General features: G+C 52.5%; 1 protein-coding gene across 2 annotated transcripts in view; it reads left to right on the top strand.

Annotated features, from left to right (window-relative positions):
* Window positions 1-12,652, top strand: part of asrgl1 (asparaginase and isoaspartyl peptidase 1) — a 60,711-nt gene that overhangs the window by 16,395 nt on the left and 31,664 nt on the right. For both annotated transcript variants that reach the window (XM_070884322.1, XM_070884321.1), the window contains exon 5: window positions 7,892-8,046. In XM_070884322.1, the coding sequence (XP_070740423.1) occupies window positions 7,892-8,046 (155 nt within the window). The remainder of the gene's footprint in view (window positions 1-7,891; window positions 8,047-12,652) is intronic.

The following is a 12,652-nucleotide window of genomic DNA, read 5'->3' as shown; positions in this document are numbered from 1 at the left end:
TCCCTGACCCTGGTCACCTCGCCAGCCACAGCCCTCTCGTCTGCCTGCCACGTAAAACCGCGGTCGTGGAAGTACGGATGTAACAGCTCTACAAACCTGTGTGCATACTCACAAGTGCATACATGACATTATCGACAACTACCTATCCCAAACAATCTGAGTCGAGCAACTTCTACAGCTATTGCTCTATGAGTACATTTTACAAATAACAGTCCTGGAGTCTGTTGGTGGAGATCGTAGATCGGCTCCCCATGTTTTACCGGCCATATTGGAACTCAGTCAGCTGTGGCTCAGTGAGTGGCAAATTCACCTCTGATTCTGAAGGTTGTGGGTTCAAGTCTCCAAGGACCTGAGCACATAAATCTAAGCTGACACTCCAGTGCAATGCTGAGGGAGTGCTACACTGTCGGAGGTGCTGTCTTTCGGATGAGACAGTAAACTGAGGCCCTGTCTGCTCTCACAAGTGGATGTAATCTATCCCATGGCACTATTTTGAAGAAGAGCAGGGGAGTTAACCCCGGTGTCCTGGCCAATATTTATCCCTCAATCAACATAACAAAAGCAGATTATCTGCTCATTATCACACTGCTGTTTGTGGGAGATGCTGAGCACAAATTAGCTGCTGCATTTCCCACATTACAACAGTGACTACATTCCAAAAGTACTTCGTTGGCTGTAAAGTGCTTTGAGACATCTGGTGGTTGTGAAAGGCGCTATATAAATCCAAGTCTTTCTTTCATTCAGTCTAAGGTGAGCAATCTAAAACTAGGCTTTGTGTTGGGATCCTGCATTGGTAAAACTTCCTCTTTAGGTCATTACATTTCATGATATCACAGCAGTGACTATGCTTCAACAGTATTCATTGGCTGTGAAGCACTTTGGGACGTCCTGGGGTTGTGAAAAGCGCTCTATGAATGTAAGTTCTTTCTTTACCATCAACCTGTGCTATTAGGATATCAGCCATTCTGTTGTTACTCCACTTAGTTCCTGTAGAGGGCTGTAATAATCTTCTTGGTGGAAGGCAAGAATGGTCATGGGTGCTCCTTCATCAACGGGAGCTATCTGCTGAACCTCTGGATCACTATTTTACTGCAGGAAGCTGCCCACTGCAGGCAGGCCAGCTTGAATTATAAGCAGCATCACAATTCACCTATAGATCTGCAAAATTAAACACTTAGAACAATGCTTACATCCTGATAAACAAATCCCCCTTTTTGTAGATACTTTTTCTCCCCTCTTGCATGTGGCTAAACAAAAGTCCCACATCTATTATGTGATCCACCTTTGATACTTGTACTTCTCTTCATTTGACAACAATTTGGCACAATTTCAAGGAGCGGTTCTGTAATAGTCTTGGTTGCCGACAGTGTGGATCCACCCAGTTTATCTCGATGGATGCAGTGGAGAGCCACCCAGTTTATCTCTAAAGTTGCTTGGATGGGCTGCGGGTTACGGACCTAGAGCTGGTAAGTGGGGTTAGACTGGATAACCTCTTGTTGGCTGGCAGATACAATGGTAAGTACTGCAGGAAATCGAATATGGCCAAGGTGATCTCCTGGACGAGTTTTGATCGCCTGGATGAATTGGAGAAGAATTTTACCAGATTTTTTTTTCTCCCAATTGGCCTGGGTTTTTTGCCTCTCCCAGGAGATCACATGGCTCCTGTTGGGGTGGCGTGTAGAATGTTTTGGTGCAACGGGTGTCGCAGTTGTGTGGGGCGGACTGGTTGGGCTGGGTGCTCTTTACCTGTCCGCCATTGTTCATAGGTTTATATGTAACCTTTAGGGCTGCTGACCGAGGGCCGCGTGGCTCTTTGTCAGCCGGCACGGACATGATGGGCTGAAATGGTCTCCTTCTGCGCTGTAGATTTCTATGTTTCTATATTACATGGTGCTTTCCACAGCGACAACAGACAAACGACTCTGCATGCAGGCCAGCCAGTAAGTCCTCCAGTGACCAGGAGCAATGGCTAGCTCTGCCTGCCGTTCCTGCAGGGTTTCTGCCAGTCTATAAAAGGAAGTTCCGACAGTAGATTGGGAGACTCCCCACCCTGTGGAAATTATAGGCGAAGCTCTATAGTCGTGTCCTACCGCTGAACAGGCAGTGCACCAGCTGCTTTACTTTACGGTGAGGTTGGTGAAATCATGGGTGCTGGCAGCAGCAGCACTGTGGGCCTTGAGAGACGAGTTGACTTGTCCCCTGTTATTTCACAAATAAAACGTCCTCCTGCCCAGACTTGAGCACATTCATTATTATCATCATCATCATCATAGGCGGTCCCTCGAACGAGGATGACTTGCTTCCACGACAGTTCACAGATGTTTCAATGAAGGACCCGATGTTCTAGTCCTGAACTCCAATTGAGGGGGTGGAAGATGCCTGTGCGTGGATTTCTTTAACGTCTGGTGACCGTTGCACATCAGCCACCACATGGGCTTGACAGAGCTAGGCCTTTATCCAGTGGCAAGGGTTAACCAGGACCGAGTGCACACACATATCGCAGTGTGGGCTGGCCCGCGCTGCCCCTGGGCCCTCGGCTCTTCTGGGCCCCGTATCCTCATTCGCCGCACCTCCGCCACAATCACTTGCCGCACTTCCGCCACGATCTCTCGCTGCTCATCCTTCCCGCTCCTCCGCTGCACCTGGGCCCCGCCGATGTTCCTGCCCGCGCTCCAAACGGCGACCAGGGTTTTGATGACGTCGCCCAGTCACCCACCTGGAAATGGTCACACACTTGGAGCAGCTCGCACTGGAAGTTGTTGTGGCATGCTCTCGCTCTTTATACTCCCGACCTGCGGTGATGTCCTCTCACAGGTTGGGGGGCCACGATGTTCCAGGCCCGTGCTGCAGCTCTTTTATGTCCCCGACCTGGGCACGTTAGCTAGACTGAAACATCAGTGCAGTACTGCGGGGGTGCATCATTGTTCAGAAGTGTTGTTGGTCAAGTTAGGCCCCATCTGGCGGGTCACGTAGACAGATAAGATCCCACACCTCCATTTGAAGAGCAACGCTCCCATTAAGGTGCGCGGCTGCAGAGCGATCGTGAGATCCCGCACGGGCCGCTCACTAGCTGTCACGCTGGAAAAGATACCCTGTGTGTGCGGCCTCACATCAAATCTTAAGGGACTGCGCACCTAAAATAAAAATGAACGGGAGCTTTACAGGGGAGTATCCTGGCCAACAGTCAGCTCTCAGCCAACACCAGCGAATCAGATTAAATAGTCAGTCACTTGTGTGGGATCTTGCTGTGTGCAATTTGACTGTTGCATTTCACAATATAACAAGTGGCTGCATTTCAGGAGCAATTGGTCTGTTTTAAACACCTTGGGATGACCGAGGACATGAGGTACGATAGAACTGTTACATTCTTCCTCTTGTTTCCTCCATTATTTTATTCTCTCTCTGCATTCATCCCCAACAGCTGTGGCAGAGTGGTTAGTGCACTCCCCTCTGAATCAGAAGGTTGTGGGTTCAAGACCCACTCCAGGGACTTGAGCACAGAAAATCTAGGCTGATACTACAGTGCAGCGCTGAGGGAGTGTTGCACTGTCGGAGATGCCGTCTTTTGGATGAGGTGTTCAACCCGAGGCCCCGTCTGCTCTCTCAGGTGGATGTAAAAGATTCCACGGCCACTATTTCGAAGAGCAGGGGAGTTATCCCCGTGTCCTGGCCAATATTTATCTCTCAAGCAACATAACATACCAAAAAAACAGATTATCTGGTCATTATCACATTGCTGTTGGTGGTAGCTTGCTGTGCGCACATTGGCTGCTGCGTTTCCCACATTGCAACAGTGGCTACACTCCAAAATGTTCTTCATTGGCTGTTAAACGCTTTGAGACGTCAGGTGGTCGTGAAAGGCGCTGTATAAATCCAGTCTTGTTTTTTTTTTAGGCTGAAATTAGGGGCTCCTTTGGGAACCCGATAATGGAGATGGGTAACTCTGTCAGGGCCTCTCACCCAGAAACCAAGCTCAGCATTGACACTCTAACTCACTCACATTGTTGCAGGGCCACAATTAACTGAGTGGAGATAGAAATAATTCAACAACTCTAAAAAATTGATGTGCTCCAAATACATAGTGGAGCAGAAATTCCTCTCGAGGACTTCCCGCGGGCAAAGCACTAAATAATAGACATAAAATGCGCACTTGCCTGAAGCTGCTGTGCCCGCTCGAAATCCCGATCCACAGGCCTCCTCTCCCTGCGCGTCGCAGCGCGTGCTCATGAGGCACGTGCGCAGGAATCACGTGGACCTGGACACCCAATCACAGTTAAGTATTTTCTCATTCATTGTAAGAGGAGTTTTGTAAGTTATGAAGCTCCTATTACAATGAATGAGAAAAAGCCCAAAAGGCATAAACACTACATAAAACATTAAAAAAAAACACCTCGCACAGTACACTCAGAAATTCAAGTCGTTATACATGTTTTTTAAAGAAACAAAACTTGCCGATTTAAAAAAAAGTTAGGGTTAGGGTTTAAAATAATATTACCTGAGTTGGCAGGGTTTTAACATAAATATGTTTTTAAAATTTTTATTTTAATCATGTTTTCTACAGGTTTTTAAACTCTTACGCCTGTAAAAGTAGGCTATGCGCCTGTTGTTTCAGGCACAAGATTTTTGAGGACATTTGCCAGGCAAGATATGGGTAAATCCCGCAGATGTCTACAATCTGTCGAGCTCCAGCTTGACAGATCGGAAAAGCCAATTTTCAGCGCATGAAAACCGGCTTTGCGATGCCATCCCGGGTCCGTAGAAACTTCGGACGGGCCGAGGATGTCGGAATTTCTACCCCAGTGATTTTTGTATTCAGTAGCGCTCCTTTTTTTCGAGAAATGCATCTCCCCCTTCCATGCTGTCCCACAGCATGCACCGTGGGTGCCTGTATCTGGTTTGGAACCAGATCCTCGGGGAGTGACTTCAATCGTCAAGCGTTGGACGGTGGAAGCCCAGCTTTTTCATTGCTGCCCTTTAATTGCTATCGGTATGCTCAGTGCATGTTTTACACGTGCACTATTTTCTTTAATACCCCCTTTCCAGCCTCTGCCTACTTTTGAATAGGAAAAAGCCCAACACCCTCCAAAACTGGGATGGTCCATGTAAAGTATGTTCTTCTAAGCATACGCACAGGTTTGTGGAGCTGTTACACTGTGAGCGGTTTAGCCGGCCATGTGATGTTCACAAGACTCAATAAAAACCAAGTCAGTTGGGTCCAGGTCATCCACGATGAGGTATGCAGTTGTGAGCCTAGTGGATGAACTGGTAATGGGTAGTGAGAGTGTGAAACCTTTGTTAACAAACCAACTAGCTCTAAATAGCAATGTGTTGCTATGAATTCTGAAGCAAAGAACCCATGAAGCGAATACTTGGACCGTCTAGAAATTCCACATTCTCTGCCGGTTATTTTCCGACCATTAATCTTCATGGTTGGAATATCGCGAGATTGGTGTGAGAAATTTCTCGGTACATGTTCCTGCTTGTGCCAGGAGTGGTGAAGCAGAAAATTCCAGTCCAAAATGTAGCAAATCTGTCTCTGGCAGTGCCTCTCTGAACCACCTTTTAGGAATTGTACATAAATAGCCCAGTGCGGGCTGTGCTGGTCCTCCCATACCCTGCCACCACTCTGATTTCATGAGTTCCACTGCAGCTACATGGCTGCAATTGGGAACTCTGACGTGAGAGATTGTGGACGTAAACTCTCATCTCTTCATTTTCCTACTGGCTGTTGCTCGGTAAGTTGGGCCTAAAGAATGCAAATAACCAAAGGTGGTCAACCTCTTCGATTTGCTGAATTTTTGGATCCTTTTCTTGGGTGGAGCTTTCAGGCCAGTGATATCTCTATTGCACTGACTGAATCAGAAACAAATTTGTTTCTTTTTGAGGACTTCAGCCAAGTTCACATGTACTTTTTAAAATTCATTCGTGGGATGTGGGCATCGTTGGCAAGGCCAGCATTTATTGCCCATCCCTAATTGCCCTGAGAAGGTGGTGGTGAGCCGCCGCCTTGAGCCGCTGCAGTCCGTGTGGTGAAGGCACTCCCACAGTGCTGTTAGGGAAAGAGTTCCAGGATTTTGACCCAGCGACAATGAAGGAACGGTGGGCGATCTATATCGAGCTTCTTGAGCATTGTTGGTGCTGCACTCATCCAGGCAAGCGGAGTCTATTCTATATCGTGCACTCTATTCCATAAAATCGTGGCTCCCCTTTTATATTAACCGTTGGCCTGCTGCTGCTCTCCTTCAGATTATAGTGAGTAATCTCAATAGACTCAATCCAGCAGTTCATTCTTTTAGCAAGTTTTGTCCTGCCGGTTTTGAGTATTGTGTATAATTCGGGGTATTTTTATGTATATTTCTGTGTTTTCTCCCATCTCTCCTACCAGGGACCGATTCCATCGCTACCAGCTGCCATTTGTTAATGTAACTGTTAGTGTACCTCTGAGCCGAGACAGTGAGTCAGCAGGTTATTGAACCATAGGGTTGAGGGACTCTACATCAGTGCCTGACCCTGTCATCACCCAGTGCGCACTTTCCAGTACAAATCCTGTTGAGCAGGAGCGCCACCCTGAGAGTAGAAGACCCTGATATTAATGGGAGGGAGGGGAGGGGCCGAGAATGGCCAATAAACCCGGGGACGCTCTTAATGGCAGGACCTCATCAACGTTTCATAAGCCCGTATCCCACCCAGGAGCCCACCAAATCAACAGTCTGGGCGGCAAGTGGGAGGGAACACCAGTGACAGGATGCCGGGTGCCCTTAGGGACGTCTCCGGCAATCGGTAGAGTGGGTGGGGGGGGGGGGGGGAAGAAGAGGTCTGCGATGGGGAGGGGGGGTCTCGCGATGGGGAGTATGGGCTCGTGATGGAGAGGGGGGTGAAGAGGACAGCGATTTGGGGGGGGGGCGGGGAGAGTGGGGGATCTCGTGATGGGGGGCGGGGAAGAGGACAGCGATGGGCGGGGGATGGGGGAGAGGTTGACAATCGGGGCTCGAGGGAAGGACTCCTGCTCCTGCGGGCCTACAAGGAGTGCTGAAACTGCCACTTACCTTGTGGAACCGGCAGCTCTCCCCTCCCTTTCACTGCCGGGTTTCCCAACCCCTGGGAAACTTGTACACAAGCAGTGAATTTTTAATAAAAACTGAAAATGCTGGAAATAATTAGGCTTCCAATTGCTGTGTGGGAGCCCAATCTAAAAATGTTATTAAACGTCTCGCCTCTCCACGGCAGGACTCCTTGAATGCCCCAATATCCGTCGCGGTAGAAACGTTAATATTGAGGCAGTTAGATCATTTGAATCCAATCCGGTGTTCAGGGTGCACTCACCAGATGCTGTCTGGTTGTGCAGGTCCAGAGCTGGGCCTGTGTGTTCACTTGCAGTATTAGATGTTGGCTGGACCCAAGTTCCAGAATCAGCCCGACTTCAGGCTGTGTGATATTGATCTTGTGGAACTGATATATTGGCATCCCTTTCCAATGGCTTATCCTTCTCCACGTGGTAGCTTGAGAGTTCGTGCCTTGAATATTAGGTGCTCCTAAATCCTACTCAAAAGTGAATCTAATGTGTCCAGATTTGTTTTCATCATCATAGGCGGTCCCTCGAACGAGGATGACTTGCTTCCACACCAAAAGGAATGAGTTCGCAGATGTTTCAATGAAGGACCCGATATTCCAGTCCTGAACTCCAGGGTGTGGAAGATGCCTGTGCGTGGATTTTTTTAACGTGTGGTGACCGTTGCACACCAGCCACCACACGGGCTTGACAGAGCTCGGCCTTTATCCAGTGGCAAGGGTTAATCAGAATGTCTGGAGACCAGCTCTGCTGCACTGACCTAGTGCGCACATATCGCAGTGTGGTTTAATAACTGCTGATTGGAACCTGCTTCTTTTCCAGACCAAACATGTGATGCTGTCTGACCGAGGTGCAGCGCGATTCGCCAAAACAATGGGTTTCCCAGAGGTACCAATGGAGTCTTTGGTTACAGAACGGGCGAGCGAGCGATGGCGTAGAAACCTCCAACCCGGTTCCACCCCAGTGGATTCGCAGATGTAAATGCATTTCATTCGAATCTTGGCCAGACAGGGTTTATCATCCTGTTCCTCGGACAGAATCCTGCACATTTACTTTTCATGCCCTTAATACCACTATGAATGCGGTTGTGTGGCTTTTCTGTCGCTCAGATAGTATCAACAACTTTTGAAGAGTTGTTGTAATATATTTGCTTCATGGGTTCTTTGCTTAAGAATAAAAAGCAACACATTGCTATTAAGAACTAGTTGGTTTATTAGCAAAGGTTTAACAATCACACTACACATTACCAGTTCAACTATTTTAGTTGTGCACTTTAAACAAATGCCCTCTGCAAGGGTGGTTAAACTCCTAAATGTATTTTTTCCCAGTGCCCCTTTTTTGGTTTTTTTTTTTGAGGGCACCAACATACAAATGATACAAGTGCCCCATGGTTAAAAGGGGGAGGGGGGGGGGGGTCACTAAAAACCAGCACAATAAACAAATTAAACTTTAGACATTTAAAATCAAACTAAAATTTGGTTGCCGGGCCTGATGGTGCACTCCAGTCCCTCCGGCGCCCACCTCTCGCGGAAGGCCGCGAGTGAACCGGTGGACACCGCGTGCTCCATCTCCAGGGACACCCTGGCGCGGATGTAGGCGCGGAAGAGAGGCAGGCAGTCAGGTTGAACGACCCCTCGACCGCCCGCTGCCTGGACCGGCTGACGGCCCCCTTGGCCGTGCCCAGGAGCAGTCCTACGAGGAGGCCCTCGGACCTACCCGCTCCCCTCCGCACAGGGTGCCCAAAGATCAGGAGTGTGGGACTGAAGTGCAACCAGAATTTGAGGAGCAGCCCCTTTAAATAATGAAACAGGGGCTGCAACCTTGTGCACTCAATAAAAACATGGAACACGGACTCCTCCAGACCGCAGAAATTGCAGGCGGCCTGGGAACCCGTGAACCGGCTTAAAAATTTATTGCACGGGACTGCTCCGTGCACCACCCTCCAGGCCAAGTCCCCGATAAATAATGGGAGGACTGTCGCGTAGAGTGCACTCCATCGGGGACCCCCGCCTCCTCCGGACGGCAAGATGGTACGCCATGGCGTGTCCGGACGGCGAGGTTGAGAGTGTGCAGGAGCAGCCCGTACAGGAAACCCCTCCGCGCGGAACTGAAAGGCACGGAGGGGATTTCCCCGAGGCGGCTCAAGTTGTGAGGCGCCGGCCTCCGAGGGAGGTTCCGGGGTTTGGCGCCGATGAGGAATTCCGTCCGGATGGGGGTCAGTTCGGACGGGATCTCCCCACGTGCTTGAGCCTCCTCGATGCACCTAACGGAATCAGGGCCCGGTGCTGTTTTTAGCGACTCGATGGCATCGGCCGCGTGGCGGACGTCGGCCGAATTTAGGCGCCGTGCCAGCATGTCTGGCGCCATCCAGCCCGCTCCTCCGCCGTCGAGCAGGTCCCTGACCCTGGTCACCTCGCCAGCTACAGCCCTCTCGTCCGACCGCCACATGAAACCTCGGTCGTGGAGGTACGGATTCCCGAGCAGCGGCTCCTGCAGGACAGCCGCCACTCCAGTCGGTGGAGAGCTGCGCTTGGTGGAGACTTTGTTCCAAACCCTGGTGAGTTCCTTGTAAAAGACAGGCAGCCCCTGGACAGCGGTCCTGACGTCCCCCCAAGCTCACAAACAGGAGCTGCGTGTCGTAGTTGAGGCTGTGCTGCTGGCGGATGAAATACGTCGCCAGAGCACGCCACCTGGGGGGCTCAGCGTAAAGGTATCTCTGCAGGGTCTGAAGACGGAAAGTCGCTAGCTGGGTGCTGACGCACACCAACGACTGACCGCCCTCCCTAAGTGGGAGACTCAAGACCGCGGCAGAGACCCAGTGCTTCCTGTTGTTCCAGAAGAAGTCCACCAGCTTCGACCATCGCAGGGGGAGGGGTCAAAGTGACCAGCCGCTACCACAGCATAGTGATCACCAACTGGTTTATGACTAGCGCTCGACCCCTGTAGGACAGCACTCGGAGCAGTCCTGTCCAGCGCCCTCGGCGAGCGGCGACCTTGGCCTCCAGCTCTTGCCAGTTCGCCGGCCAGGCTTCCTCGTCGGGGCTAAGGTAGACTCCCAGATAGAGGAGATGGGTCGTGCTCCAGGCAAAAGGCCTGAGCTCCTCCGGCAGGGAGTCTACCCACCACTGACCCACCAGGAGTCCGGAACATTTCTCCCAGTTGATCCTGGCGGAGGATGCGGCCGAGTAAATCTCCTGGCACTCACGCATCCTCCGCAGGTCAGTGGGATCCTCTACCGTGAGGAGCACATCATCGGCATAAGCCGAGAGGACGACCTACACGCCCGGCCCTTGCAGAGCCAGTCCTGTCAACCTCGTCCGCAGAAGGCGCAGGAAAGGCTCCACGCAAATGGCATATTACTGGCCGGACATGGGGCATCCCTGGCGCACCCCTCTCCGAAAGCGAAGGGGCGCCGTCAAGGACCCGTTTACCTTAATCAGACACTCCGCGGCGGCATACAAAAGACGGATCCGGGCGACGAAATGCGTCCCGAACCCGAAAGCGCGCAGAGTTCCGAACAGATAATCGTGATCCACCCTGTCGAACGCCTTCTCTTGGTCAAGAGATAGGAAGGCGACCGACAGACCAGCCTCCTGGGAATGATGGATGAGGTCCCGGACCAGATGGATGTTATCGTGGATTGTCTGGCCCAGGACCGTGTTGGACTGGTCGGGGTGGATCATGTGGTCCAGCACGGCGCCAAGGCGAGCAGACATCGCCCTGGCGAAGATCTTGTAGTCCGTGCTGAGGAGGGAGACCGGGCGCCAGTTCTTAAGGAGGCGGAGATCGCCCTTCTTAGGCAGCAGGACGATGACTGCCCTGCGCCAAGAGAGGGGCATCTCCCCGGTCGCCAGACTTTCCCCCAGGACCCGCGCCTAGTCGCCCCCCAGGACGTCCCAGAATGCCCTGTGGAACTCCACGATCAGCCCGTCCAGCCCCGGGGCTTTTCCCCTCGAGAGCCGGTCGAGGGCGCCAGTCAGCTCCACCAGGCTTGGCGGAGCTTCCAGATTTTCGCCGCCCTCTGGGCTGACCTTTGGCAGGTCCTCCCACAAAACTCTACGCGCTTCCTCGCTGGACGGCTCCGGAGAGAACAGAGCCCCGTAATATTCTCGGGCCCTGTTGTTGACGCCCTCCGGATCCGAGACGAGAGAGCTGTCGTCTGCCAGCAGCATCAAGAGTCTTTTTTCCAGCGAGTAGAAGAAGGGGGAGCCGCGGTCCAGATCCCGCAGGAACCGGATCCGCGACCTCATGAACGCGCCTCGGGACCCGACGAAATGCAGGTCCTTCAGCGCGGCCTTCTTCGCTTCGTACACCGTCCGCAGGGCCGGGTCCCCGATGACTTGACCGAGACGGGATTCCAGGTCGAGCACCTCTTTTTCTAGGCGCCCGACCCTGGCCGCCCGCCCCTTGGTCGACCCCCTCGCATACTCTTGACAGAAGACGCGGACGTGAGCCTTGCCCACGTCCCACCATAGCCTCAAGGAGGTGAAGCCCCCATGCTTCCTTCTCCAGTCGGCCCAGAATCGACGGAACGAGTCCTGGAACCGCACGTCCTCCAGCAGCCGGTTGTTAAAGTGCCAGTACGCGGACCCCGTCCTCGCGCGGAGCGAAGCGAGCTCCGTCCACACCAGGTGGTGGTCCGAACACGGCACCGGCCGCATGGAGGCCGCCGGGACGCAGGAAACGTACGCCCGAGACACGTAAAGGCGGTCAATTCTGGACCATCCTACTCCAGGCCTCACCCAAGTAAAGGCGCTGGAGTCGGGGTGGAGATTTCGCCAAATGTCCACCAAGTCGAAGGACCCGACCAGGTCCCTCAACTTCTCCATCGCCGTCATGCTCTGCAGGGCACCGGAGCGGTCCCTCGCCTCGAGGGTGCAGTTAAAATCCCCCCCCGAGGACAATGCAGTCGCCGACGTCGACGGAGCCAAGAAGAGCCGACACTTCTTCGAAGAAGCGCGTTTGCTGCGGGCTGAGGGGCGTACACATTCACGAGATGGAGCGGCACGTCCCCCAGGCGAACCGTGACGTGCAGCAAGTGGCCTGGCACGGGCTCCTTGACCCCCAAGATCTCCGGCTGAAAATGCGGGGCCAGCAAGATGGCCACCCCACAAGAAGTGGCGGTGAGGTGGCTCATGCGGACCTCTCCTTGCCATTCCAGGAGCCACGTGGCTTCGTCTCCCAGTACGGTGTGGGTTTCTTGCAGGAAGCACACCGCATATTTCCCCTCCCGCAGGAGCGAAAAATTGTTAAATCTACGGCGTGCCCCTCTGCCACCGTTGATGTTGAGGCTGGCTATGGTTATCTTCATGGCAAAAGCATAGTGCAACCTCTACCTTAACCTATTGTCGGGGTGGGAGTGGAGTCGTTTGTTGACCTCCACTCCCTCAGCAGCCCAGCGATGAACCTTTTGAGCCGGCGCAGCTCAAGGCTTTGCGCATTTGATAAGGGCCCGCCCGCGGCCATGGTTTTAGCGGCGGCGCGGACAGACCTGATGAGCAACACCGGCTCGGACCATTTTTCCAGGGCCAGATGGGCTCGGTTGCGACGACCCTGGCTCTGGACCATAAAGTCCCGGAGTTC

This window comes from Pristiophorus japonicus, chromosome 7 (genome assembly GCF_044704955.1).
Source record: "Pristiophorus japonicus isolate sPriJap1 chromosome 7, sPriJap1.hap1, whole genome shotgun sequence".
Lineage (NCBI taxonomy): Eukaryota > Metazoa > Chordata > Chondrichthyes > Pristiophoridae > Pristiophorus > Pristiophorus japonicus.
The sequence above is the reverse complement of the archived record's forward strand: the minus strand, read 5'-3'. Positions and strand labels throughout refer to the sequence as shown.